This window comes from Herpailurus yagouaroundi, unplaced genomic scaffold (assembly GCF_014898765.1).
Source record: "Herpailurus yagouaroundi ecotype Mexico unplaced genomic scaffold, PumYag 249, whole genome shotgun sequence".
In the NCBI taxonomy this organism is placed as follows: domain Eukaryota; kingdom Metazoa; phylum Chordata; class Mammalia; order Carnivora; family Felidae; genus Herpailurus; species Herpailurus yagouaroundi.
In genome coordinates this window covers 911,612-938,712 of record NW_024412466.1, presented here as the reverse complement: position 1 = coordinate 938,712, position 27,101 = coordinate 911,612, and the positions used below count along the sequence as shown (strand labels likewise).

General features: G+C 54.3%; 1 protein-coding gene and 1 pseudogene across 1 annotated transcript in view; both read right to left on the bottom strand.

Moving 5' to 3' along the window:
- The window catches only part of CACNA1B (calcium voltage-gated channel subunit alpha1 B), a 198,695-nt gene that overhangs the window by 93,296 nt on the left and 78,298 nt on the right, over positions 1 to 27,101 (bottom strand). The window contains exons 15-22 of the mRNA XM_040460282.1: positions 26,391 to 26,503; positions 24,018 to 24,149; positions 23,716 to 23,788; positions 14,050 to 14,167; positions 10,942 to 11,009; positions 7,812 to 7,921; positions 3,909 to 3,971; positions 3 to 293 (exon numbers count right to left, since the gene is read on the bottom strand). Of these exons, the coding sequence (XP_040316216.1) occupies positions 3 to 293; positions 3,909 to 3,971; positions 7,812 to 7,921; positions 10,942 to 11,009; positions 14,050 to 14,167; positions 23,716 to 23,788; positions 24,018 to 24,149; positions 26,391 to 26,503 (968 nt within the window). The remainder of the gene's footprint in view (positions 1 to 2; positions 294 to 3,908; positions 3,972 to 7,811; positions 7,922 to 10,941; positions 11,010 to 14,049; positions 14,168 to 23,715; positions 23,789 to 24,017; positions 24,150 to 26,390; positions 26,504 to 27,101) is intronic.
- LOC121020277 (40S ribosomal protein S14-like) lies at positions 17,054 to 17,672 on the bottom strand (annotated as a pseudogene).

Sequence of the window (27,101 nt, the reverse complement as noted above, 5' to 3'; positions counted from 1 at the left end):
GCCGGTGGTGCCTGCGGGGTGGGTCCGTGCCCTCGCCGGCCTCTGCGCCCTCGGGCCGGGCCTTGCCCCCCGGGGGGCCCCGCGGCCCGTCGCGGCCCAGCTCCACCACGAGCGGCCGGTCCAGGTGCGTCTTCATGTCCGGCCGCAGGTGGCGCGTGGTGGCGTAGCGCAGCCGCTCCTCGGGGTCCATCTCGCTGTACAGCGCCTCGCAGCTGGCCCGCAGGTTCTGCAGCCGCAGCTGGCTGGCCCTCTGCTCCCAGACCGAGCGTGCTTTGGCCGAGTTCTGCGGCCTGCTGTGGGGAGACCGGCAGTGAGCGTCCGCCCCGCCCCCCGCCCCCCCCACCTCTCTGCCTCGCAGGGGAAGCCACAGATGGTCGTAGCAATGGAGGGATGGCAGAGTGGACGCAGGGAGGAGGGGTGGCAGGAGCCCTCAAGACCCCTGGCAGTCGGTGCAGAGCAGGTGGGGGATACCCAGGGTAACAAGAATTCAGCGCCGGCCTCGCCCCATCGTGAGCCCAAAGACTGACGGGGGGGGGGGGGGGGTGTCCCAGGTGGGGGCTCAAAGCCACCCTTGAGCAGGTGCACAGGGGCCCTTGGCCACGGGATGCAAGGCAGTGGGAATGATAAGAACCAGCATGAGGTGGCAGACAGGCTTCCAGGGCAGGTGGGCTGCTGGCCAGGAAGACCAAAATGGGGAGAGGTGGGGGGCAGCGTCCAAATGGGGCAGGACTGAGGAAGAGGCAGGAGGCAGGGAGCCACCTGCAGCAGCCCTGGGGCACGGGCCTCGCTGAAGCATACAGCAGAGCTGCCCAGGGGCAGCTGGCCCTAACAGGAGTGAAGAGTAAAGCTGTGACTGCTCCCTAAGGTGGTCAGCCCCATCTGGGCAGCTGCCACTGGGCTCAGCGGCCATTTGCTCCCAGGAGCCCAGCACTCAGGTCGAGGGCTGGAGATGCTTCCTCCCATGCTCCTCAATGCCCTCCTTTCTCCTGGCTCCACAGGGAGCCCCCTTCATCCACCGGCACAGGGAGGAGCCCTCCCGCACCAGGAATGACCTGTGCTCCAGGCTCAGCCCCCACTGCACAGGCTACCAAAGGCCTCGACCACCCTCCAGCCTCACCCACATGGTTACATGTGGGGCTCCACAGCCCAGGATACATGGGAAGCCCTTTGCATTCTGGGGTCTTTGCTGAATAAGGGTTCCAATGCAGGCGGCTCCAGTCCCACCTCAGCCAAGCAGAAACCTCTGCTGAGGCCAGACGCTCCTCCTTCAGCCTCTGGAGGTTTCTGGACCCACCACGGTGGTGGTGGTGGCAGCGTAAGAACAATGCCGGCTGTGGCACCTGTATTGTTCAAGGGCCACACTGTGCTACCGGCTGCAATGCCCACCTCATCCGACCCCCAAAACCACCTTTAGGAATCAGGTGCTGCTCTTGTCCCCATTTCACAGATGAAGACACTGAGCCTAGAGGCTGCGACTCACAGAGGGCCCCACGGTGAGCCACTGACGGAGCCAGGATCAGATGCATGCAAAGGCAACACAGAAGAAAAGGTATCTAAAGATATGAGGCCTTGGCCAGACCCCAACTGTACTGACAGCACAGCCTGGAGTGACAGCCTGAGGGGCCCCAGGCCAACCCTGCCACCAGCTCCAGGGCCCTGGGCCACTGAGCACCATGCTGACCTGCAAAGACAGAGGTGGCCGGGTGGGGGAAGCCCAGTCCCTGCAGCTGGCCTGCACAAAGCATATGGTGCTTAACCCTGTCCCTTTGAAGTGAGGTCCGGGCTCCAGTGTGGGGAGCCATTTCCAGGGCAGGGCCTCAAAAGTGTGAAGGCAGAAGAGTACACCGTCTGTGCCTCACCCGGGAGCCCATGTGGCAGACAGGCCAGGGCAACACAGGGTGGACAACTGTTAGCCTCTCTGGCCATCTGCTACCCCACAGCTTCAACTGCCACCCCAGGCCCTGAGCTGCCTCCTCTGACACACCAAAGCCATGCAGCCCTACTCCTGGGGACGCCTTGCAACACGACCACCCTCTGTTTCTCTGGCTTCAGGCTAAAGCCACCGGGGACCTACCCCATCCCAGGCTGGCACCGAAACAAAGGACCCAACTCTGAACAATGCTGAACCACGTGAAAGGGATGACAGCCTTGAGGGCCACTCCTCAGACATAAGAGCCCACGAGGGCCGACAGCACAGCAGCAGCAGGGTTAGTGTTAGACACAGCCCAAGACGGTGAGGGGCGGGGAGGTGAGTTCTGTCAGAACAGACAGGCAGTAGAGACAGTGGGAACAATGTTCCGACTCGGAGTGGCCGGGAGCTCCGGTGAGGATGAGCTGGTGATGACATGGCTGTGCCCTCAGGCCCACCCTGGGCTGCAGCTCCTCCTCTGCCAGCAACCAGCTAACCCGCGAGACTGGAGGGTGCCACGGGGCTGGCAGACTCCTCTCCTCTCATACCTTCCCAGGGGAGCAAGACACTGAACACTTGTGCCACGTGGCCCCTCTGGGGCCCTGCTCCTGCTGGGTCTCTCTGCCTCTCTGGGCCCTAGTGCCGCCTGAAACTGTCTGCAACCACCTACCAGTGATGCTGCTGACTTCCTCTCTGGATGTGTCTCTGAGTCTGCGTGCCAGGCCTCTCCTCCCTGTTGCTGTCTGAGTCAGCCAGCACCCACCTGGCTGCTGCCCTGTCCTTGCTCAGTCTGGCCACCACTGGTCTCTGCACCTCCCCACCGACTTCGCAAGTAGCAAGAACATGAGAGCAAGAGCCAGGCCAACCGTCTGACACACAGGTGACAATGATCCAGGCAAAGCTCTCGTCTAAAAAGGCTCTTTGAGGAGTCACATGGGGGAGCTGCTCCCGTGATGTCTCGACCCCAGCTTGCTGGTAGCCCTATTCAGCCACACCTGACCCAGGCACTGCAGACGCCTGTAGGACCCCAAAAGAAGCCTCACTGGTATGGCCCTGCTTTGAAGTCTCTGGGCTGAGAGAGCCAGTTACCCACAGCCGCTGATAACGTGAAGCAGCCCCGACTGTGACACCGTCAATACCTATGTGCACATTTTACTCCACCCTGTGAATCACTCATCCAGGATCCAGCTTTCTTACCCTGTAAGACATCAGGCCCCAACAGCCAGCAGCTCCAAGTGCTTGCGGGCAAGCTGAACCTGGCTCTGTGCTGGCTGAGTAGGGGGCAGGTGTCTCAGTGACAGCAAGGGCTCCCACAGCACCAGAACACAAAGCAGGCACCCGGCTACCTACTGACTACACCCAGGCACTCCGGGGACTTCTCACCTGCAGGGGTTGGTCTGACCCTTGGGAGGAAGCCCCTGGGGGCAAGCCTCCCAGGACAACTTCTCCCGCCAGACTGGCGTCACCTCCAGGCGGGCCACACTGAGGTTTCTATGGCTCTATCTCGGGCTCTGGCTGATCTAACATGAGACAGCAGCTCTGATCTTGCTGGCACAGCTTCCTAAAGGTCATAGGTACACCCCCTCCCAAGTGAAAAAGGAGTGGGTAAGGAGGACCCCGTGAATGTCCTCTGTGAGTCCTAATGAACGCTCTCCGTCACGGGAACCGTAAGGAGACAGCACCCACTGGTGCCCAGCGGTGGTCACCTCAGGAGAAGCGAAGGTGCTGAAGACACCAGAGAGACAGCACATGGACAGACAGCAGACAAGACGACCAGGAGGGAGAGGAGAGGGGCCGAGCTCAGAGAGGCTGATGCCCGTGAACAGGACTCAGGGACGTCGGGAAGCATGCCCACTGTCCCCCGCCAGCTGCAGAAGGCTTTCCCGGAGCTGCCCCTGAAGCAAGTGATTTGAGGTGGAAAAGCAGTTAGGGGTGGAGGGAGGTGTTCGCATGTAGCTGTCACGAAGCCACAGACGGGGATCGTAGCAGAGCGACTCACGGTGAGTTTATGCTGGAGACAGATGAGCTGTGAGATGCAGCACCTCGCGTGTGCTTTACAAAACTGCACATGCAAAAGACAAAACAAACAAAAGTGAGAAAACCAGAGAGGGCTCTAAAGGACAAGAACATGTTTAAGCCACGTCAGGTCAGGGCGCAGGCTGCAGTGTAAATCTGGGCAGGAGGCCAGGGACGCTTCCATCAGAATGGGCACCGGCCGAGACCTCGGGGGAAAAGAGAAGTTGAGAAAGAAAGAGCGTCCGGCAGAAAAGTGGCGCTAAAAAAGAACACAGCACACCCACCACGGCTGGAAGAAGAGAAGCCGGGGTCCTGCTGCCCATCCGCTACGGCCCAGCACACTAGGCCCCTAGAAGGGCAGCCGGCTTGGAGAGAGCCAGCACCACTTGTCCAAAGTTCCAAATGGCCCTCCCCTGCCTCTTGGTGTCCCACGCCCACGGGGCTGCGGTGGGATGACCTAGGCATTCGCCTTGCCTTCAAGATGGGAGCAAAGCCAGCCAGCACGGGACACCGGCCCCTTGCCGCTTCACCTGGGCCCTGCTGCCTGACCAGCTGGCTCTGTCCCAGCCCACCTGACCCCATCGGCTCCCCAGGCTCTAAACTACATGCCTCCAGCTCACCACGACCCTTCCCAGGGGCTAACAGGCTACATGACCAACCCACTTCCTTTGGGTATAGCTCCAGCCATTTCCCAGGGACTTTCTGGAAGCTTTTCCAAAACCAACAGAGAGAAACCAAAGATCTCCACAATCATTCCCCTTTAAGGCAGTTCCCCAGGTGGCTTCCCAGCAACTCCTTCTCAAGGCCGAGTCTACACACATTTGTGAGGAGCCCAGAGCAACTCACTCGCCTGCAGGTCCTGGGTGCAAACGTGTGTGTGTGAGTGTGCAAATCAGTGTATGACTGAACGTGAGTGCGTGGATGGTGTGTGAGTATACGAGAGTGTGTGAATGAGTGTGGGGTTATGAGTGAGCATGTGTGCGTATGTGAGTGTGAACACGTGTGAGTGACCAACCAGGTGAGTATGAACACGTATGAGCACGAACAGGCATGACAGTGAGCGTCAGGGGGCTGTGACCCCGATGAGGTAAGTGAACTGTGTGAGTGAGTGTGTATACCAGCATTCAGAAGTCCAGGTGAGGAGAAGGGTGACAAAGTACAGAGAACCAGGAGGGCCATGTCACCCTTACCGTCCCTTCCCTCCCAGGGGCCTGAAGTGGCTGTCACCTGGGGCTGTAGCCCAACTCCAAGGGACAGGGACGCCCCTCTGAGGAGGCGTGGAACCCTCTCCCCTCAGGCTCTGTGTGAGGCTGCACAAGGCCCAGGAGAGCCTCTCAAACACCAAGGACATGAAGGGCCACCCAGCATCGAGGCGTCACAGAGAACATCTGGACCAGTCCTCCCCCTGCACAGACCACACGGCACGGCTGCAGGGAGTGTCACGGCGAGTGTCACTCGGGCGCTTCACTCTAACCCCACCCCAGCGGTGGGGAAGAAGCAGGCATTGCCCGTCTACCCAACACAACTCACCAGGAGAACAGAAACAGTTGGGAGGGGGGCCAGCGGACAGAGGACAGACAGACACCGGGGCTCTGAGCCACAGCTTCCAGGGCTCAGTGGTCTCCACACAAAGAGGAGAGCAGACATTCACACACCCGGGAGTTCAGACCCCGCCCAGTGTGTGGGATCTTCAGTGATCACGTCAGACTGACCGCCGTGTCCAGCAACAGCAGACCAGGACATGCTGCAGAGGACAGCAAGCCAAAGCCACATCCCAGGAGAACCCGCGGGACCTACAGCCCAAGCAGGGGGACACACGTGCCTGGCTGACAAGCTGACACGGAGCTCAGGACCTGCTGTGAGGCAGAATACCTGTGCAACCCCAGGAACCCCGCCCAGGAGAAAAAAGAAGCACCACAGTGGAGATGGGGCCAGCAGCCGGTGTTACACCCCGGCCCGGGGTTACCAGTCTGCAGCCTTGTTCTTACATAGCAGTATCCCCAGATGAGGACAGGGGCAGAGGAAGAGCATCCAGACCTTTCTTGGTGGCCTGACATGCTCTGTGTGGTGGTGCTGAGGGCCCCGGCACTTGCCTCTCTGAGATCTCGGCCCTGGTGGGAACGGGTGCCCAGTCACATGCCCCCAGGGAAGAGGCAGCTCTGACAGGCATCAGGCCCACGGGACAGCGCACTCACCTCCAGAGCCAGCAGAGAGGGCGAACGCTGAACTGAAACCCACAAGGCCCATGAAGAAGTCAAAGGCTCATCTGCCGCCCTTGCTAAGGCAGACCACCAGTAGTTTACAAAGCTCAGGAGAAGGGGCCGTCTGCCAGGTCACCACAACCTCCTCAAAGCAAGCCCAGGACCAAGCCGACCAAGTCACTGAACCAGCCAAACAACAAAACAGAGGCAACTAAACCCTGAGCACCCCAGCAGCTGTCTGAGAAATAACTGCTGTGTCTTGCCTGGCTCCCCGCAGGCCCCCTGCACCCCTGCCTGGGCCCCCCAGGGGCCTGTGATCTCCTCTGGCTTCTTCTCCCCCAGAGGCCAGTGCTTCCTGCTTGGCTTAGGGGCAGGTCCTCTGCAAAGGCCTTCCTAGAAAACAGGTCGTCACTCTTGGGACTGCTGAACAAGAACGGGGCTGCTATGATACACACTCACGCACAAGCAGACACACGCGTTCCCGCACACCTGCACACCCACACTCCCAGCAAACATATCCACATGCCGGCACATACACTCAGCAGCCCAAATGCATGTGTCACCACAGATGTACCTGTGGCTGTTCCTGGTGCCCACCAGGTGGGTCCACATGGGAAATGGGAGGTGTTTGGTAGGGTGGGGTAGGGTGGCACTGAAGACAAGCCAGCAGCTCCAGACAGACTCAGCCTGGCTCAGAGAGCGAGCTCCCCACAAAGACAGAGCTTCTCTGTGCTCTCTCATGGCCACGCTGACAGCAGGCCAGACCTTCCTTCCCCCTTCCCATCCCTCTCTTCCCCCGGCGGTGACCTCCCTCAGCACGCTGCAGCCTTTGGCCCTAGGCTGTCCCAACTCTGAAGGCCCTAAGACCTCCAGATGTGGTTCTGCAATGTTCCTTCAAGCTCAGCTGAACCTCGGGATGACCAGCCTCCCCAAGGAAGCTTCAACCCCGCCTTCACCTTTTCTCATCAGCAAGGCTTCCCCTTGACCTCTGTCCCAACACAGAAACCTCAAAGACAATTTAGGAAACTGCATTAAGTCTCTTGGGCTGCTGAAATACCACCTAGAGTCTTTCGGTTCACAAAATACATTCCTAAAAGGCTGTGCAGAAAACAGACGTATGGAGGGGCGACTGGGTGGCTCAGTTGGTTAAACATCTGACTCAGTTTCAGCTCAGGTCGTGATCTCACGGTTCATGAGTTCACGGAGCCTGGTTGGGATTCTCTCTCCCTCCCTGCTCTCTCTCTCTCTCTCTCTCTCTCTCTCTCTCTCTCTCTCTCTAAATGAACAAACTTTAAGAAAATTATAAAATAGATATATCAATACCTTACCCCTGACTCACAGTCTTTGCCCCAGCTAGGAGCTCTGGAGCCACCCAAGACTCTCAAGGGGCTAATCAGAGCCGATCCCACCCATGATGGGAGGACCATGCATCGTCACACCTTCCTCCAACTCAAACTGGGAGAAGCCATGGAGGCTCTTCCTGATGAACCCTCTGCTCACAGATTCCTGCAGGAGGGGAGCCGTTCCCTCTCATCACAGCTCCTGGGGGAGGCTGTGTCCCAAAAAGCTCCAGCCAACACAAGGTGCTCCAAGGAAGCCCCTGGAAGGAGTGCCCTGCTGGGGGCCCAGCCAAGAGACTCTGCAGCAGCCCCCACCACCCTGCAGTCCACCCCCAAGAGCCTTACGCAGCAGCAATAGAGATGTTTGCGGCAGACATGGGGCTCACTTCAGCCACTTCTTTGGCCTTTTGCAGAGCAAGCTTCTGATTGGCTGCTTCTTCCATCTCCTCTTCATCCTGTTTGAACAGACAGAGGTGTGCAGCTGGCCTTGGAGCTCTTCCTTCCGTGGTCTAGGAGTCCTTGCTGCCCTCTGAACTGGTGGGCCAGGCAGCAGCCCCTGCGTGAGCACAATCCATCCAGGCTCCAGCAGCGAGCACCAATCCCACGCAAGCCCTCTGGCGGCCTGTACCTGCTGCTCCGGGCCGTGTTCCACAGGATTCCTGCCTCAGCACCCCCTTGCCGTGGGCCAGTCCCAGGGTGCTCACAGCTGGTGATCCCAGCCCTGCGCCTGCACCCCGACGCCATACACGAGCTCAAGCCACAAGGACCCAGCTGCTGCCTGCACACGTGTCCCACGGTGTCTTAGACTTGGCTCTGCCAAAACGCAAGCCCAGCCCTCCTTTCCTCCCACCTGCTGCCCCCACACCTCAGGGGCACCTGTCTCGCCTGAACAAAGCCAGCCTCTGCCCCACAACTGTGGGCAAGGTCAAGGGGCAGGACTCTGCACCCTGAGCCTAGGTCCTGGCTCAGCATCACCCACAGGAACTGTCACCGGGCGAGGGTCAGGCATAGCTACCTCACAGCCTCTGAGCTTTCCTGCCAGGACCCGTCGGATCACATCTGTCTACCTGTCCCTAGCCGTGGCTGTGGGAAGTCCCTCCTTGTGTCCCCCAACACATGGCAGCCACTTACAATGCCTGATGGTATCCCCTCCCCCACCAAGTTTGTGGGAAGGACCCCCATGGCTCTCTGACACAGGTGTAGATATCCTGCCCTGCCTCTGCCCCCCTCCGTGGGAAGGGGAGTGGACTTCTGGGCAGACCCTCTGGCCCCGACCCCATGTCACTGGGCAAAACCAACATGCTCTGCTTCTAGGATCTAGATGAAAAGCTCCGGGCTGAGCCCATGAGCCCGTGGAGGGAAACCGAGGCCTCCACGTCCTCCACTTACACTGCTGAGACCACTGTTACTTCCCCCAAACCCAACCCCAGGCCCACCTGGCTTCCATGGAAGCTAGTGTTCCCACTGTGGCCCAAAACATCCCTAAATCTTATCCTAGAGGCCCCAAAATGGCAAAAATTAAAACCCCTGTTAGCTGCCTGCAGATTTCCCACCACAGCGAAGAGGTCTTCAAGCTTCAGGCCCCAGAGAGGAGGCGAAGCTCCATCTACCACAGAACACCCCTATCGAGGTCCTTCTTCAAGCCGCGGGCTCCATCCTGGTTTACAGCCCTCTGGGCAGAGAGGACAGGTGTTCTACAAACAGACTTCATAGAGTTTATTTCCACTTTGAAAAGAATGTAATACTGTAATACATTTGTGGGAATGTAAAGGAAGGAGAGCCAGTCCAGGAAATGCCCCCACAGCCTAACACAGGCCTCCACCTGCTCCACCTCCCAGGGAAAGACGATTCCTGAATAAGGGCAGTTGGTCCAACATCTCACAGGGTGTCTCTGCATGGAGACAGGGCCCCGAGGACATCGCCTCCTTGGTGTGTTCTCACCCACAGCACGACCCGAAGAGACGGCGAGAACTTCAAGCTCAAGCTCACCCCTGCACTAACACAGCTGGTGCCCAGACCACCAACGCTGCTGGGCACCCCCATTTCATGTGGTCCCAGAAATCCTGACACCAAGATATGTTCTGTGGATGCAGGGGATCCCCCTGACCCCACCGCCCGGAAGCCCAGCCTGGGGCCAGGAAGAGTCATTCTCCGGCCCCTCCTAGATGGCAAAGCCCAGTGTTGGCCCTGGCGGACAACAGGAATGAGCAGGCCAGTGGGACTTCCAGGTCCTCAGGGGGCAGCAGCCAGAGCAGGGTAGGCGTCTACACCCCCAGGCACCACCACGGCCCAGGCCTGGGCCCGGAGAAGAGGAAGTCTGAGCAGAAGCTAAGGCAGACACACTGAATAGGCCTGCCTCCCCCTGGAGCACTCCTCCCAGAGAACAGAGGAGGGTAGCAGGGCACCTGACACCTGTCGGAAGCACTGTGGCATATTTGCACACACCCATGATGACTGCAGAAACGTCCTGAACTTGCCCTCCTCAGGGAAAGCCCAAGTCAAGCTCACCCCGGAACAGAGATGATGTTGACAGTCGGGATGTGCTAGATGGTGAGGGCAGGACTGTGTCAGACACACAGAGGAATGTGCACAGGTGTGAGCTCCAGCACACACACGTGTACATGGACAGGTGCACAAGCAGGCCACATGCTCAGCCAAGATGGCAAGCACGTGGGGTCTCGGCAGCAGGGGAGCACTCCCCTCAGGTGGCCCAGCGAGGCAGCAGGACCCTCCTCCTGGGAGCCAGGGCTGCACTGTCCACGGCTGTGAGGGTGAAGGTGACCAGGCAGGGGGCTGTGTCGTTGGGAAGGCAACCACAGGGGAAGCCGTGTATAATCACACCCCCCACCAGGCTCAGGGACAAGAGGAGAGTATGAGATGCCACCCGCTAGGCACAGCCAGGAGAAGAGGCTGTCCCGCTGCGGCACAAACAGGCTGACAAGGGGGCAGCAGCTGCTCCTCCAGGCTCCAGCCAGGCCTGGCATCCGAGGACAGCGCAGAGCTGCACGGTAACTGCCTGAGCTCAACCATGCACACTCCAGACTGGCCACAGGGGCCCCTCGCCTCCCAGGGACGAGCGCGGGGGCCTGGTGCAGCCTGCCCCTCACTTCTTAGAACCCTCTGGGCTGCAGCTTCCATTCTTCATAACTCCCCCTGCCTTTCCGGCCATTTTTTCCAGGTCTCGGATTCTCCAGAAGCTGCCCTCGTGCTCATCTGCCTTCCTGGCACATCATCTCTCACGCTTCCTCAGCACCAACCCCCCCCCCCCCACACACACACACACACATCTGAGTGGCAGCCTAACTTCTGCCCGTCTAGGACCTTGAGGAGATGCCCGTGGAGGGTGGTTACATGGGTCCTTAACCCTGGACTGGCCCTTGTCATGGCTCTCTGGACTCATCCAGAGTCACACACACTGCCCCGCCTGCCCCTCCCTGCCCGTCCTGGGCTGCAGGCGGTGCCCCTACCCACGCACCTTGGTCAGCTCCTGAGCGTTGGCGAGGTTGTCCACGGCGATGGCCAGGAAGACATTCAGCAGAGTGTCTGGTTGGCTCCAGCTAAGGAAAGGAACCCTTCTGCACCCCCACCCACCCACCCAAGTCTCCCACAGTCATGCTGCAGCTTGCCCCATGGAGAACAGGGTTCCTCATCTCCCCAGATCCTCTGTGACTATATACCTCTCAAGTCCCCTTGTTCCTCTGTCCCCTGTTGCCCTCAGACACAGACTAGCCACGCCGCCTGGTGTGCCCATGCTTCTTTCCCTCAGTCTCGTATCAACTCCCCATAATGGCCACACAAACCCCTTCCCCAACCCCATTCTTCAGGCCTGACTCTCCAGCCCCAAAGCTCAGAGGCTGTGTTGGATTAATTCGGACTGCCTACCTCTATCCCCACCTCCCCCAAATGTCTGGCCAATGTGAGAGGCCTCCCAACCAACACCTCCTGCTTTCACATGGGCCCCATCACCTTTGGGTCCTGTGAGCAGAGACCACCTAAGACAGACCCTAAACATGCATATCCGGCCGTGACCAGCGCTTTCAGTTCCTAGGCTAGGCTTAGGACACCAGCTCAGTGTTTTCTCCCTTCCTTTTTCAAAGTGAGGTCCTGGGGCCCTCTGTTTCAAGGTGCCCTCCTGCTAGAGTGGCAAAAACAACACCCAAGTCATGCTGATGGCAGACAACGCTAGCACCCCCCACCCCTCACCTCACTGAGCCCTTCCAGGAGCACCATGACAAGGCACTACTACAATCCCCTTTTAGAAACGAGCAAGCAAAGGCCACAGAGGGTAAGTACCCCACCCAGGATCCCACAGTCAGGAGGGGTCGGTCCAAATGGCCCAGACGGGGGCCTGTGGTCGGCAGCTACCTCTCTGCACCGCCCTCCTCCAGTCTGTCCAGATCAGGCCACTAACGTGAGTCACTTCAATTTTCCTGGGGCTGGAGCTGCCTCTTCCCACAAGCTCCTCCCTGTGCACCTCAGAGCAGCGCCGCCCCAGAACCATCCCCTGCCTGCACTCCGTGCTGTGCCTCAGGCCCTCCCTGGGCCTTCCCCCGCTGCCGTCCCCAGTTAATTTCATTCCCCGGCACTGCTGACGTTTGGAGCCAGGCAACCCTTTGCGGTGGGATGTTGAACAGCATCCCTGGCCTGTGTGCACCAGATGCAGCAGCCCCTCAGCCCAGTCATGACAACCAAACCATCTCAGTCACTGCCAGTGTCCTCTGGGGGCGAAGTCACCCCAGCCAGAGCCCTGTGTCCCCTACACCTGAGCTCTTTCACCACAGGCCTGGGGATTCACCCCTCGGCCCAGGCTGCGGCTATTCCCGCCAGTGCGAGGCCTGAGGAGCAGCCGGCTTTGTATGAGGCCGACAGCGACGACTGATGCTGGTCAGGCCCCAGTCTGGCAGGGAGGCCCCCCATATGCCAGGGCACTGCCTCGTTGGCAAGGCTGCTCAGGGCTCCAGCGGAGACCAGAGGACAGGACACCGAGGCCAGGGGCCGCTTCCCCACACGAACCACAGCCACGGACACTCTCAGAGGACTTCCCACACCTGAAGAGCGGGACTAAGGTCATGCCCTGGCACCTGAGGCCCAGCAAGAGGGGCACACAGGGGCAGCAGGAAAGATTCCCAGTGGCTAGCACGAGGCCTGACCGCACAGGGTCAGAATTAGCCGTGAAGGGCTTCAGGCCGCTGCTCAGTCTTAGGGGCTGTGGGCACCTCTTTCTGGACAGAAGTTATTCCCCACCCCCACCCTCACCCCCCACCATTTGAAGCCAACACTTCAGGCTCCTTCCCTCTCTGATAACCATGGTTGCCATTTACAGCTCTCCTCTCAGCCAGCCCCCAGGCCCCCCCGTCTGCTAAACACTGCAACAAGCACGGGCCCTCCTGGGCACCCTGGATCCTCCTTCCCAGGCCTTGTGCTCAGGCTCCCGTGGGGGCGGGGTGGGGCGGGGCGGGGCTCCCCACCCTGGGGTCCAGGACCTGAGCCGTGAATGACACAGGGCTGACAGGTGGTACAATCCTGCTGGGTGTGCAGCAGGAGAGACAGTCCGATGGAGGCAGAGACAAATAAGGTCTGGAATGTCATAGGTCACAGGCTGGCGTGACGGCCAGCACGCCAGGGGCAAGGAGGGACAAACGGGGTCAAGTGCCCAGGTGTGCGGGTGAGGAGACAAGGCAGAGCCAGCAGGTCAGTCTGGGAGGAGACAACACACAGGTGTTTGTCGCCAGCTCAGATCTTTTTCCAGGCTCTGCAGGATATTTAATACAGCAGATCTCCAAGTGGGGTCCCCAGGCTGCAGTACCAACACCAGCACCCCAGGGGAGTGTGTTAAAATGCACATTTGTGGTCTGGAACCTGAGCTTTAACTGTCCTTGGGGTTTCTGATACACAGAAGACTTGGAGAACCTGAGTGCCCCTGCTCAGCCTGAATTTATTGCCCCAGCAGTGGGGCCACATTCGCACCTCGCCTCTCCTGGCCCTGCCCCCTGCCTGCATCATGAGCCCAGCAGCCTCCTTCTCCCAGGTGACCTGCCTGAGGCAGAGCTGTCACCTGCGCTGGGCTCTCCGTGACCCCACAGACCCCCCCCCCCACACACACACACACGAGGTCCTAAAACACATGCTTGAGTGGCACCCGCTACAGGAAAACTTGCCTTACATTTCTCTGCAGGTACTAGATTTTCAGCAGGGGAAAGTTTTTTAAAAGCCCAGTACCAAAACTTAATTACAGAATTAAAGCGGGGGGGGGGGGGGGGGAACTACTGCCCTGTGTTCAAAGCCCACGTCTTCCCACGGCAACCCTCCCGAGCCTACCACTGACCATACCAACGCCCTCTGGACACCATACGCACAGTTCATGCTTCCATCAACCTTGGCCCACAGCCTCCAGATCCCCCAAGCTCAGACTGCCTCGAGAGTATTCACTGTCTAGACTTAAGCCAGCTCCCCAGAAGGAGAAGCTCCATCACTCACACTCAACGAGAAGGCGCCTCTCCTTTTCATGGCCAACACACCCTGCACCCCCCCCCCCAGGTTTCCTGGGCCCAGACCAAGCCCTAATGCACTGCAAGAAGGATACAATTTCCAAACAGCGTCAGGACAATGAAATAAAAAGAGGAGAACATGCCTTTGCTGACTCCACCTTGCGATTCGATCCCATGATACATCACTGCATTCCAGTCCTCTCCTGTTAGGATCTGTGGAGGGATAGTACCACAAGGCATGCCTACACGGCCACACGTCTGTGCGCACACTCAGAGTCAAGACATGGCTGTGTACACACGCACACGCACAGGTTTCTGGATGATGGGGTTTCTGTAGGTCAAGGTGGCCCACGGTCCTCCAGAAAAACTTCCAGAAAGACATGGCTGCTGAGCTAGGTCAGGCCTCAAAAGATGAATATGCTCTAGCATTTCCAAAAACAGAAAGGGGGTGGCAAGCAGAAGGAAAAGGCGAGCGAAGGCAAGGAAGAGAACAATAGTATAAGCTGGGGAACTGAGGCAGGGCCGAAGAGGCAGAGCTCCCCACTCCCAGAGCCACGGAGGCCATGATTTTATAGATGATGTGACAGTGCGTCCAGCGGTGAGGGTAGCTAAATGCGATGTTGCCCCATCAAGAAACATGTGTCTCTCAGCTGCTATATTTTTGGAAAAGTACAAAAGCATCAAGTAACAGACATTCATGTGTCCACCAATAAAAATGGACACTGCTGGGAGCACCTGGGGGTCTCAGTCGGTTGAGTGTCTGACTCCAGCTCAGGTCATGATCTCACAGGTTGTGAGTTGGAGCCCCGCGTCGGGTTCTGTGCTGACGGCTCAGAGCCTGGAGCCTGCTTTGGATTCTGTGTCTCCCCCTCTCTCTGCCCCTCCCCTGCTCACACTCTGTCCCTCTCTCTGTCAAAAATGAACATTAGGGGCGCCTGGGTGGCGCAGTCGGTTAAGCTTCCGACTTCAGCCAGGTCACGGTCTCGCGGTCCGGGAGTTCGAGCCCCGCGTCGGGCTCTGGGCTGATGGCTCGGAGCCTGGAGCCTGCTTCCGATTCTGTGTCTCCCTCTCTCTCTGCCCCTCCCCCGTTCATGCTCTGTCTCTCTCTGTCCCAAAAATAAATAAAAAACGTTGAAAAAAAAATTAAAAAAAAAAATGAACATTAATTAAAAAAAAAAAATAGACACTGCTCAATCTGTCCCACTGGCATCGCTGCCCACAATCACTCCTGACAGACGACCCCACTCACAAACTGGTGAGGAACCGTGTCAATAGAGTTCTACCCACGTGACATGCATGTATCTATAAATAAAATGTGCCACGTGTGTTTTAAACACACACAGGAAGGTATCATACTACACACATCATTCTTCAACTTGCTGTCCCCGTCCAATATATCTTTGAAGTTTATCCATGTGATACACACATGTCCACTTATTCATGTCCCCTACTGTGACCCTTCAGGCATCCACCCACATGCCTCCTGACCACACCTTAGCTGTTTCCAGTGTTTTGCTACAGAGTTTCACTGTAAACGCTGCAAACTAGGACCACCAGGCAGCCGGTCATGCCAGCCTCTGACTTTACGAGGTTTCCGGATCGCTTACTCTAAATTACATCTGTAGTGGACACAGTTCCCATCTGAGGGGTGAGAGGGCGAGCTGATCAGGCGTCATCTTCCGGGGCCTCCTCCGCGGTCTCAGGTTTTGGACACCCCGTCTTCCCCACACGGACCGTGACACTTGCGTGCGTGTCCTTGCACATACTAGCCCTCTGTCTGCGGGAGCTACTGGAAATGTTCTCAGTTCCTTTCTGTCTTATGACAGAGGGCAATGCAGCCAAATGTGTCACCGTTTCCTTCGTGCTTTCTGCTTCCTGAACCTCATTGAAGAAATTCCTCTCCATCCGAAGGCCATAAAGAGAGTCTCCTACATTTTCTTCAAGTCATTTTAAAGTTTGATTCTTCAGTTAGGGTTCTAATCCAACTGGAGTTTGTGGTAACTGCTCTGTGGATGCATGGGGATGAAGATCTACATTTTTCCCCAGTGGAAAGCCACTTTTCACAGACCCACTTTTTAAAATATCCTGTCCCCTTTGAGGTATAACGCCGTCCTCCTCCTAAGACCGGCTTCCTACCTGGGCATGTTTCCAGGTTCTCTGGTCTGGTCTTCTGGTATTTTGCCTATGTACCTCATGATGCTCCCCACTGTCGCTTCGTAAAAACTCTTGACATGTGGTGAGGCAAATCCCTCCTTCCTGAATTGTCTTGGCCATTCTTGGACATCGACTCTTCCACGTTATCAATATGATGAATTCCAAAAACAGTCCTGTTGGAATTTGCATCAGGACTACATTGAATTCATAGCTTGAACTAGGAGAACAGATACCTTTACCATGTTAAGGCCTCCTCGTTATAAATATACTTCCTGAATACCAGATCTGTAGGTCCTTTAATAACAAGTTATAATTTCACCCATAAAAGTCTTGCATTCTGTTTGCAGATTTCTGGGTGCCTTACAGCTTTTGTTGCCTCTGTGAATGAAATCTTTCATTTTAATTAAATTTTCTAGTTGAACGATCAGATCACATAGGAAAGCTCTATTTTTGTATATTGGCCTTGTGCTAAGCAACACAAGTGAATTTTATGCACTTGGCAGGACTCACCTTATAACCTGCCAGGCTCAGGGCAGGAAAAGAGCTCTACAGACCCCTTTTCTTTAATGGTTATAAAATTATCCAGGTTTTTCAGTTCTTCTTAAGCCAATTTAAATCTTTGGTATTTTCCTATAAAACTGCATGTTTCATCTTAGTCTTCAAATGTCTTGCCTAATATTCTTCCGAATTTAAAAAAAATGTCTCCCTTTCCTGTAGTTACACCTCCTTTATGGGCTATACTTTTTATTTGTGTTTTTTTTTCCTTGATCAGTCTTGCTACAGTGCCGTCTACTTTATTAGTCTTCTTGAGAACAAGCTTTTTATGATTTTGTTTTCTCGATGTTTTAGTTTTGTGTCACTAACGTCTGCTTATTAACCATTTTTTCCTGCTTTCAATCTTTTTTTGGTTTTACTCTGTTCTCTTTTCTAGGGTTTTTTTTTTTTAGCTTGCATAAAGACAATTTATTAACAGAAAACAATAATTTGAGGAATCCTGTTCACAAACGGCAATCACAGTGACCTGCTATAGGAGGGGATGCGGGTGACATCCTCAATCCGCCCAATCTTCATTCCTGAGGGGCAAGGGCTCTGAGGGCTGACTGGGCCCCATGTCCAAGGGTCTTGGTTTGATTTCCTCCTGCAGAGGAGGAGTTCCTCCTGCAGAGTTTGACGTGGACAGCAGTGACGCCCAGCTCCTTACACCTCTGGGCTACATCCTGGGCAGCCAACACGGCAGCGGAGGGAGAGGACTCATCTTGGTCTGCCTTCACCCTCATCCCGCCAGTCACGCGGCAGATGGCTTCCTTGCCAGAAAGACCGGTGACGCGGACAAAAGTGTCATCGAAGGAAGCAAAGATGTGGCACACACCACACACATTTTCTCCTTCAGCTACCTGAGGTCCAAGGCTGATGACCTGATCTTCCTTCTTTTCTTTCCCCTTGTAAGGTGCCATTTCTGTGCATCTCCTCTAGACTCCATCACTGGAGACTCTTTTCTGGGTTTTTAAGATGAGTATTTAGTTTATTTTCATTCTTTCTTTTATTTGTTATAAAAAAAGGTTTTTTTAATGCTTATTTTTGAGAGAGAGAGACCGAGCGATAGAGTGTGAGCGGGGGAGGAACAGACAAAGGGGGAGGCACAGATTCCGAAGCAGGGTCCAGGCTCCGACCTGTCAGCACAGAGCCCAATGCAGGGCTCGAACCCACAAACCGTGAGATCATGGCCTGAGCCGAAGTCAGATGCTTAACCAACTGAGCCACCCAGGTGCCCCTCTTTTATTTTGATAATTGCATTTCACATTATACATTTTCCTCTAAGTATTGCTTCAGCTTCATCCCGTAAGCTTAGATATTATTGTTCATCTAAGTATTTCATAACATCCATTGTTGATGTTTTCTTTAACTTGGTCCGTCAGCTTTCAAATGTGGGGAAGATGTCAAATAACTTTCTACTAATGATTTCTATTTATTTAAATTATATCTAGAATGTGCCCCGTCGGATAACAATTCTTCAGTATCTGTAGGAATTTCCTGGGTGACCTAACACGTGGTCAATTTCTGTAAATGCTCTATAATGACTGGTTTGTTATCTAGCAGCTGGGTGCAGGGTTCTACAGACGTCAACCGACGTGTTTTTCACGAGCTCTTCTGCATCGTTTCTAATCTTCTGTCAGCCTCATCCTATGGTTTGAAAGAAATGTATTATAAACCTCTTATAAGATGTGGACTTCCACGTACTTCTGTCAGTTTCTGCTCAGTGTATTTTTAGGCCGTGTTGGTAGGTCATGCAGATTCAGGATTGCTGTCTTCTTTTCGTCGTTATGTAATATACTTCTTTATTTTTACTAAGGCTTTTTTTCCCTTAACTTCTATTCTGGCTGATGTTAATATTACACCAGCTTTCCTTTGGTTAATGTCTACTTAGTTCATCTTTCTGTGTCCTTTTATTTTTTATTTATGTACTATTTCAAACGTTCAGAAAGGTATGATGAATAAATTTTAACAACCCTCCGTGTACCCACTCCCCGGCCTGAGAACTGAAGCATTCAAAGGGAGGTGGCACTCCTTGAGTGGAACCCCCTCCCCCTTCCCATTCCCCCAGCCCAGCCCCCAGCGACATGGCACACCCTGAATCTGGTATTTATCATTCCCACACAAGCTTTTATACTTTCATGCATATATGCCATAAGCAATATTGTTTGGCATGTTTTCATCCTTATTTAAATAGTATCATATGTTGTGTATTATTCTGAATCTTATTCTTTTTTGCTTAATATTATACTTGCGAGATTCATCCATGTTAATACATTTAATTCTAGGTCATTCATTTTCCTGCTGTACAGATAACACAACACACTTTTCTCATCGATTCTCCTGTTGATGAACTTTGTGGCGACTCCCAGTTGTTTGCTATTATAAATAATGTTGCTACAACGTCTCACAAGTGTCTCCTTGTGCAATTGGGTGGGAGACTTTCCAGAGCACAGACCCACAACAGGAACTACTCATATGTAAGCTCTAGTTATTAGATTTTATGAAATCACTTTCCAAAGTGGTTCCATCAGCCCAGCGACAGCATAAAGTCACCCGCATGTCTCCACATCTTCTCTAAACCTGGTATTATTGGGTTTAATTTCTGCTAAACTGACAGACAGGCAGGCTATCTCAAGATGGGTTGAATTTGCATCTCCCTGACTACTAGGAACGCTGGTAATAGTCCTTACAGGCTCATTCATCAGCCCAACATCCTCTCCTGTGAGATGCTTGGTTACACTCTGCTTTTCCCACTACATTATTTGTCTTTTCTTTTTGATTTGTGGAAGTTCTTGATATATTCTGGACACTAATCCTTCGATGGCTATTTGCTAATACTGTGACATTTTTTTCAATGTTTATTTATTTTTGAAAGTACAGAGAGAGAGAGAGAGTGTGTGTGTGTGTGTGTGTGAGAGAGAGAGAGAGAGAGACAGGAGGGGAGGGGCAGAGAGAGAGACAGGGAGACACAGAATCGGAAGCAGGCTCCAGGGTCTGAGCTGTCAGCACAGAGCCCAATGCAGGACTCGAACCTACGAACTGCAAGATCATGACCCCAGCCAAAGGTGGATGCTTAACTAACTGAGCCACACAGATGCCCCAAGTTTATGACTTTTAAAAAACATTTGTACAGTATCTTTTGATGCACAGAAATTTCTATTTTAATAGTGAAATTTGTCAAACTCTTCCTTTATGATCTGTGCTTCTTCAATCTTAGGAAGGATTTCCCCTGCCTTGGGTTTAGTACCATTACACTCCTCTATGTACTGCTAAAGTTTCAAATTTGCTTTTCACATTTAGGTCTTAATCTATCCAAACTGATTTCAAATCTGGTGCAACGTAGGAATCCAATTGTGTGTTTTGCTCTATGGATAACCAAAATTGTCCCATACTGTCAGCAATTACAACACTCAAGTTTTCTGTGTATATAAATATTCCAGCTGTGAACATTCTTTCTTCTTTGCCAATCCAGAGAAATTGTTTCACACTTTCTTGTTCTACTGCACTACGACCACTGGTACCAGCATAATCTGCTAAGAGTTTTTACTTGAAAGGAATGTTGGGTTTTATCATGTGATTCCATTTTTTTAGAAAAAGTGTATTTCAGACACACGTAGAGTATGATGAATCCACACAGTCTCAACAGTGAACCAATCTCCCAATCTTGCTTCTCTGTTCTCTCACTCTATGCCATGCTCTTGTTGGGTTCAGGTGTTTTTCTGATCACACAGGGTTTTTTACTCCTTTAATCGGCAAAGATGATGAATTCCATTAATAGACTTTCTAATGTTGAGTCATCTTGTATTTCTGGATTAACTCAAGTTGATCATAATGATAATTTGTAAGCAAATCTAGATTTGATTAGTCATTGTTTCCCCTCTCGCTCTGGGTTTGTGATCACAACCTATATTTTTATTTTAGTATTATCCTTATCTAGTTGTGTCACCAGCAAGACCCCCACTGGCCGCCCTTCTTCTTCACATGAACGTTAGCCTTAACTTTTCAGAGGCAAATAACGGGAAGAGCTCAGCCAGCCTGGACCAGCTTGAGCTCAGTCACGAACTCCCACCTCGGCAGGCGGTTGCCTTTATCCCTTTACCTCTTTCTAATGTGAAAATCTCCTTCCGAGGTGGAGCACAAGTCTCACTAGCATAGCAGATGATGCGTGTACAGGCATGTTTCCTGAGCGTGCATGAGTGGCCATATACCCACCTCTATATATGTTGACAAAAGCTCCCCTTCCTGAATATTCATATCAAAGGAACACACTCACCCCACGTGCGGGGTCATGGATTTGGAAGTTATTCCCCATGATCTCCTTACTTACCGCAAATAAAAGTTTCCTTTGTGTGACAACTCCCCCTGCCTGTAGTCTCTGCCTGTAACTCATCATAAAGCAAATTCACATTAATTCGGTCATGGTTTTTTATATCAAGGTTATTCTAGTCTCATAAGATGAGCTCGGTGCCTTCCTTTTTATCTTCTCTGGAGTCATGTGTATAAAACTGGAATAATGTCTTCCTTAAATATTTAGTAGAATTCACTCACAAAATTAGAACATGGTGGCTTGGGGGGAAGGCTTTTAATTATTCAACTTCTGAAACAGTTCAGATTTTTAAATTCTTCTTGGTGAGTATAATGTTCTTTTTTTCTTCCAAGTCACTGGCTCTACTAAATATATACATGTCTGCAGTGCTTTCGGCAATCGGGGGGTTAGTGACTCTCCGTATTAGCATCTGAACGTTCCAGTGCTAGCTCACACTTGAACCTCGGCTCTCTGGGTTGGCATTCCAGGCTGACAGGTGCTATTCCTCAGTATTTCAAAGTTACTCCCCCAACCTTCTGCCATCAGGCTGTCCTTCTTCTGTAGCGAATCTCTTTCTAGAGTTGTTTTTAAGATTTCCTCTTTAACACAACATGTCTAAGCTTGCCATGACTTCCGCTCACCCTGCTCAGCTCTCTGAACACACACGCTCTAGGACTTGGCTGGAACCACACTGCTGTCGGCTCTCTCACCCGACATGGTGCAGCTGGCTCAGTTCCTCCACATCTTCCGGCTCACCCGTCCTTTCTTGGGTCATATCCAGTGTATAGTTTACCTTTGGGTTTGTTTTTTTTTTTTAATTTATTTATTTAAATAGCTATCTGTTGCATTCCTAGGATTTCAGCTTAGTTCTTTTTTTGTATTAACCTGTTCTTGGTTCTTAGGTACTTTTTGTTTTAATTTTGTGTTATGTGTTACGAGCTCTTCCTCTAACACTCTATAGCGCTCAAGCACATTGGGCACAAAGTCGCCTGCATTTCTTCTGCTATTCCTGTCCTGTTAGCAGTGAGCTCACCTTCCGGCTACAGATGTTGTCAGCCCTCTTCTGTAGGGTCAGCTTCACCAGGGTTCAGCCTACAGGTTCACCACGAGGCCATGTGCTCTCCCTCTGCCCTCCAGCCCCATTCAGAAGCAGGAGCTCCCATCTTAGGGTCTCAGGCCCCCGTCCAGCACCATCCATGGAAGACACAGGCCTGGCCTGGCCCGTTGTCTGCCCTTGAGATCTTCTCAGCCTCCTCTGGCCATATTTGCTCTCTCTCAGCTCTGGTCCTCTGCCCCTCAAAGGGCCACACACCAAGTGCCACATGGATGCTTCTGACACCGAGCCCGCCTGCCTCGCACAGACCACATTCCGGGCGCCCGGGTCTCTTCATCTCTCATCACTGTTCCACTTCCAGCCCACAGTTTGTTTTCTGCGTGGCTGGGTCCTTTTAATTTCTAGATGTATCTATTAGCTTATTGCTGTGTTCAGATGAGAGGGGGTCTAAGGTCTAAACCAGAGCCATCTTTTCCCCTAGCTTTGACCTCCTCTTCCCCTCTATCCCACACCAGCACCATGAGCCTCATTCGGCACCTTTCTGTTCTGTTGCGATAAACCGAACAAAGCAGAGCCCTGTCAATCACATCACCTCCCTGCTTTGGGAGCCCCTGTGCCACCTCCTGCTAGCCAAAGCCTCTGGGCCTGGCAAGGAAGGCCCACCCAACCTGGCCTCTGCCAGCCCCAGTCCTTCTGCCACAAACCTTGTGCCTTCGCTGCCCCCAGCCTCCACTTCCTGCTACTGTGTCTGGAACACACTCCTGCCAATTCGCCTTGCCTGCCTTTCAAGATCCCACTGGGCAGCCCTAGTGACGCACAGGAGGAAGGCACTCCTTCCTATAAACTGAGCAGATCACACTGTGCAGGAAAGGTCATGACCACCTGCTGCTAGAGGCCATAATCTGGAGACCAAGGGTAGCCCCAGAGACCAAGGGTCCAAGCTGAGCCCCTGGCCTGAGCACACATGGCCTTTTGGGCTTCCCTAAGAGTCATCATGGGCAAAACAATAACCCAACCCACCCTGCTCAATCACAGGCATGGTGTCCAAGGAGGTTCATATGACAGAGACATTTGGCATCCTCCTACAGGTGAGGACAGCCACAGGGGCATCAGGGCTGCCAAAGCCCTGCAAGGGGACAAAGTGCTAAACGCTTCAAAAGGGAACCCTCTGAGAGGGCAGAGATCACCTGAGTTGATGCAAGGTTTGCATCACAGAGGACATGGCCCAAGAGCCTGAGCTTCTCAAGGAGTCACGGTGACCAAGTTGTCCAGACACAAAAAAGAACTGAAGGGTCACCGGACCTGACATACAGGAGGGAGAAGCTTAGGTAGTGCTTGGCTGTTTTATTCTCAAAGGGTCAAAGACAGCCTTGACTCCAGGTCCTGGTGCTGAGACATAAGTCGGTGGCTTGAAGTCCAATGGCCACTAGACAGTTGGGTCCCCCAGGGACCTACACATGCTTGTTGGGACAGCATCACAGCACCCAGCTTCCCTCCAGAACTAGTTCCTAGATCTGGTGGCAGGGACCCAGGGACTGGAGGCCTACACGCTGGAGACCTCCCTATGCTCATCTCCGGCTTGTTCTCTTCTATTTTCTGGAAAGTTCTATCTGAAATGTTGGCTGTTCAGGTTGTGCTGAGGCACCAGCAAGGGGCTGACAGGGAAGGCTGCCTTCCCAGCACCTGGAGAGCTGAGGGAACCAGAAGCCTTACCTGGAAGACGGTAAGGATGGCCGCGGGGAAGGTGTCAAAGTTGGTTGTCGGGGTCTCATCTTGAAAGTTGAACCTGAGGAAAATAAGAAGTCTTGGGAGGAGGCAGCCTCATCAGGATCCAGGGGCACTCTGGCATGCCATGCTGTCCCAGGCTGTGAATGCGCCATGTGCTCGGACCCACTGTCTTCCTGGGGGACCTCCAGGTGGAAGACAGGTGGAGGGGCCTGGGCAACACGTCAGCGCTCAGCTCTGCCTCCCCAGCGGGCGCCCCCAGCCTCATACGCCCCCTAGGACCCACTTACTGTCCCCCGAACAGCTGCATGCCCAGCAGGGCAAAGACCACGATGAACAGGAACAGCAGGAAAAGGAGGCTGATGATAGACTTCATGGAGTTGAGCAGAGACACCACCAGGTTCCGCAGGGAGCTCCAGTACCTGTCGGGGCACATGGGGTCTGTCTGCACCTGGCCATGTCCGCCGAGGCCCGACCCTCACGCTGATGCCACGCTCTGGACTCTCACTGTCACACCTGTGGCTTCCAAGACCTTCTAAATCCCAAGGGCCCCACACCTGGATGGGCAGCGAGAGCTCTTCTCTGGAGTTCCAGATTCCTCCACCAGGGGCTCCAGGGGGAAGGTGAAGAGCCGGTGTCCAGTGCTGGACTCACTCTCATCTCTCGAACCTGCCCTTGTCACTTTGCCCAGCAGAACAGTGTCTGACCTCTCTCCACCCCTCAACACCCAGGCAGCCTCCGGGTGTCTGAGCGGGGGCTCAGACCACAAGTCAAGAATGAGCCACACCAGAACATAATCAGCCCCCTGGCCTGCACCGAGCAGGTCCTCAGCGCTGTGATGGGTGGTATAAGCCCGGTGCCAATGCCCCTCTCAATGCCCCCTCACCAAGGGTCTGGGACACAGCATGCGGTAGGGGGGCAGCACTGCGAGACCATTTCCTGGCATCCCACAATGCCCACCCCTCCGTCGCACTCTTCATATGCTCCTGGAGGTCAGAGACCATGTCCCTCTCATTCAACTGGACCCAAGCACACAGGCCCCAGTGAAGTCTGCTGGTGGCCTGGCTGTTGACAGCTCACTCACTGAGTGACTGGGAGTCCAACCCCACGCCAGCATCTAGAGAGCTCCTCCCCAGGAGAGGCCAGGACACATGGCCTCCAGCCACTGGAGACATGCCACATGCCTCTGTGCCTCTGCACATGCCGTTCCACCACCCTGGAAAGGTGGGGATGGCAGGACAGACATCAGTCATCTGTGCGCACCCTGCCCCTGGGCGTCCCTGGGCCCTCAATGGTGCCAATGTCACAGAGGCTCACCTGTCTTTCATGAATTCTCTTTTAGGGCACTCAAGGGTTCACAGAAGATGGGCTGGAAGACTCTGGAAAAGCCGGCCCACCTCAGGACAGGGGCCATCTGGTTTCCAGAAGGAAGTGGAGCCCCTAAGACACCAGGGCCCTCAGCCAAGATGAAGGCAGACCTCGTGGTCACCTCCCAGAGCGATGCACATGGAAGCAACAGAGGACTGACACCAGACCACACGAGGCATCCAGTGGCATTTGTGGACCCAGCTAGGCCAAGCTCTTGCCCAAAACTCTCCTGCAGTGACACCATCGTGTCCTCAAATGGTCTTAGGTTTGGATTTGAAACAGACTGGAAAAGACCAGAAGAACTCCCATCTACCCTGGGGAGATCAGTGGGGTCCTGAGAGGCCACTGGAGGGGTGACCTAGAGCCCAGGCTGCGGGGGACACTGCATGGAAATCCATGCTGGAGCATGTGTGGGCTACATACTGATGGCACAGGAGTCCAGAAACTCTGGGTAGATGAGGTCCCTGCTGTGCTGTGTGGCCACAGTTAAGACCAGCTGAGGGCACGGCAGCCTTTGCTGTTGGAAAGACAGCTGTGGGTGAGGTGTTCCCCGTCTTCCCACCACTAGAACCCTGGCACAGAGGCCCAGCACTCGATAACTATATCACACCTCCGCATGGGCCCCACCCCCTCAGAGACAAAATGCAGCAAGTCGCGTCCAGGGTTACATAAAGAACCAAGTGGAATAGAACTGAACACACAGGCCTGTCACTGTCCTCTTGCCACAGCCTAAACAGGGCAAAGTCAGGCACACGGTAGAGAAAGCAGGCCTGGGAACGGGAGCCGTGTGGGAACCAGGGGTTCAAGTCGCAAGGTCAAAGTCAGCTAAGGCCTCCCTCCCTCTCTGGGAGCTGCAGGGAAGGTGGGCAGATTTGGGGCCAGGATGATAAAAAACAAAACAAAACAAAACAAAACTTCCATCTGATGGGTTCTCTTTCCTCTTTAACTAGGAAGCAAAGTAAACTTTGAAGGTTGAAAGATGGGACTCTGGTTTCAAAAGAGGGGACGGTATGAAACTGTGAGGAGCAGGCTAACTAGGAATCCTGCCGGCAAGTCAGGAACAACCCTGAGGACAGACAGGCCCCCAGGGCCAAGACACAGCCACGCTGGGGAGGTGTTTTATACCCATCTTTTGTATTTAAACCATTATTATAAGCACAAAAAGAGGTTCCAGATGGCTGAGTTCAAAGCCAGCACCATGAATTCCTAGGAACAAGCATGCTGTGTCGACCAGTCTCACACGTGACCTGCATTCCCCGTCCCCACCTCCACCCGGGAGCACACAGGTGACATACTTTGTGACTTTGAAGATCCGCAGCAACCGGAGTGCCCGCAGCACGCTGATCCCGAAGGAGGTTCCCGGCTTGATGGCGGCCCAGACCACTTCAAAGATGCTCCCCACAATGACCTGTGGTGCAGACGGGGTCGGCCTCAGGCACACGCACGCGAGTGTCACGCATGGGCCTGTGCGGGCAAGCGTCTCCGCGTGTGTGCGGCGGGATCACTCCCAGCATCCGCAGCACAAGGTACATGCCTCACACTGAGCTCCTGCGCCCATCAGTCCTGGTGCTCACCTGCGCCCCAACGTGCCCACCTCGTGAATACCAGGGGGACACAGGGTGTAGAGGGAGGGCAGGCCGACTGGTTTCCTGACCAACTCCGCATCAGATCAGCCTGACGTCCACGTTCTCCCAGGCACCGAGAGCCTGGTGACTGTGCCAGGACCAGGGCCCTGAGGCATGACTGGAGACTCCTGAACAGTTTAACGCGGTCCACTAACCCGTACGTCTGTGCTGGCAGGTGCACAAGCCGTGGGCCATCCCAAACGCACAGCCGTCCTCTGCATCTCTCTCACGTCGAACACAAACACATGGGTCAGAGAACATCCAGGGAGCCCGACGCCTACAGGCCTGCTGTGGCGCTGGCAGCACTACAGTGGGACCAGCTTGCCACCACCTGTCCCTGGCGACCCTGAGCACCTCTACCAGTTTTTCACAGCACACACG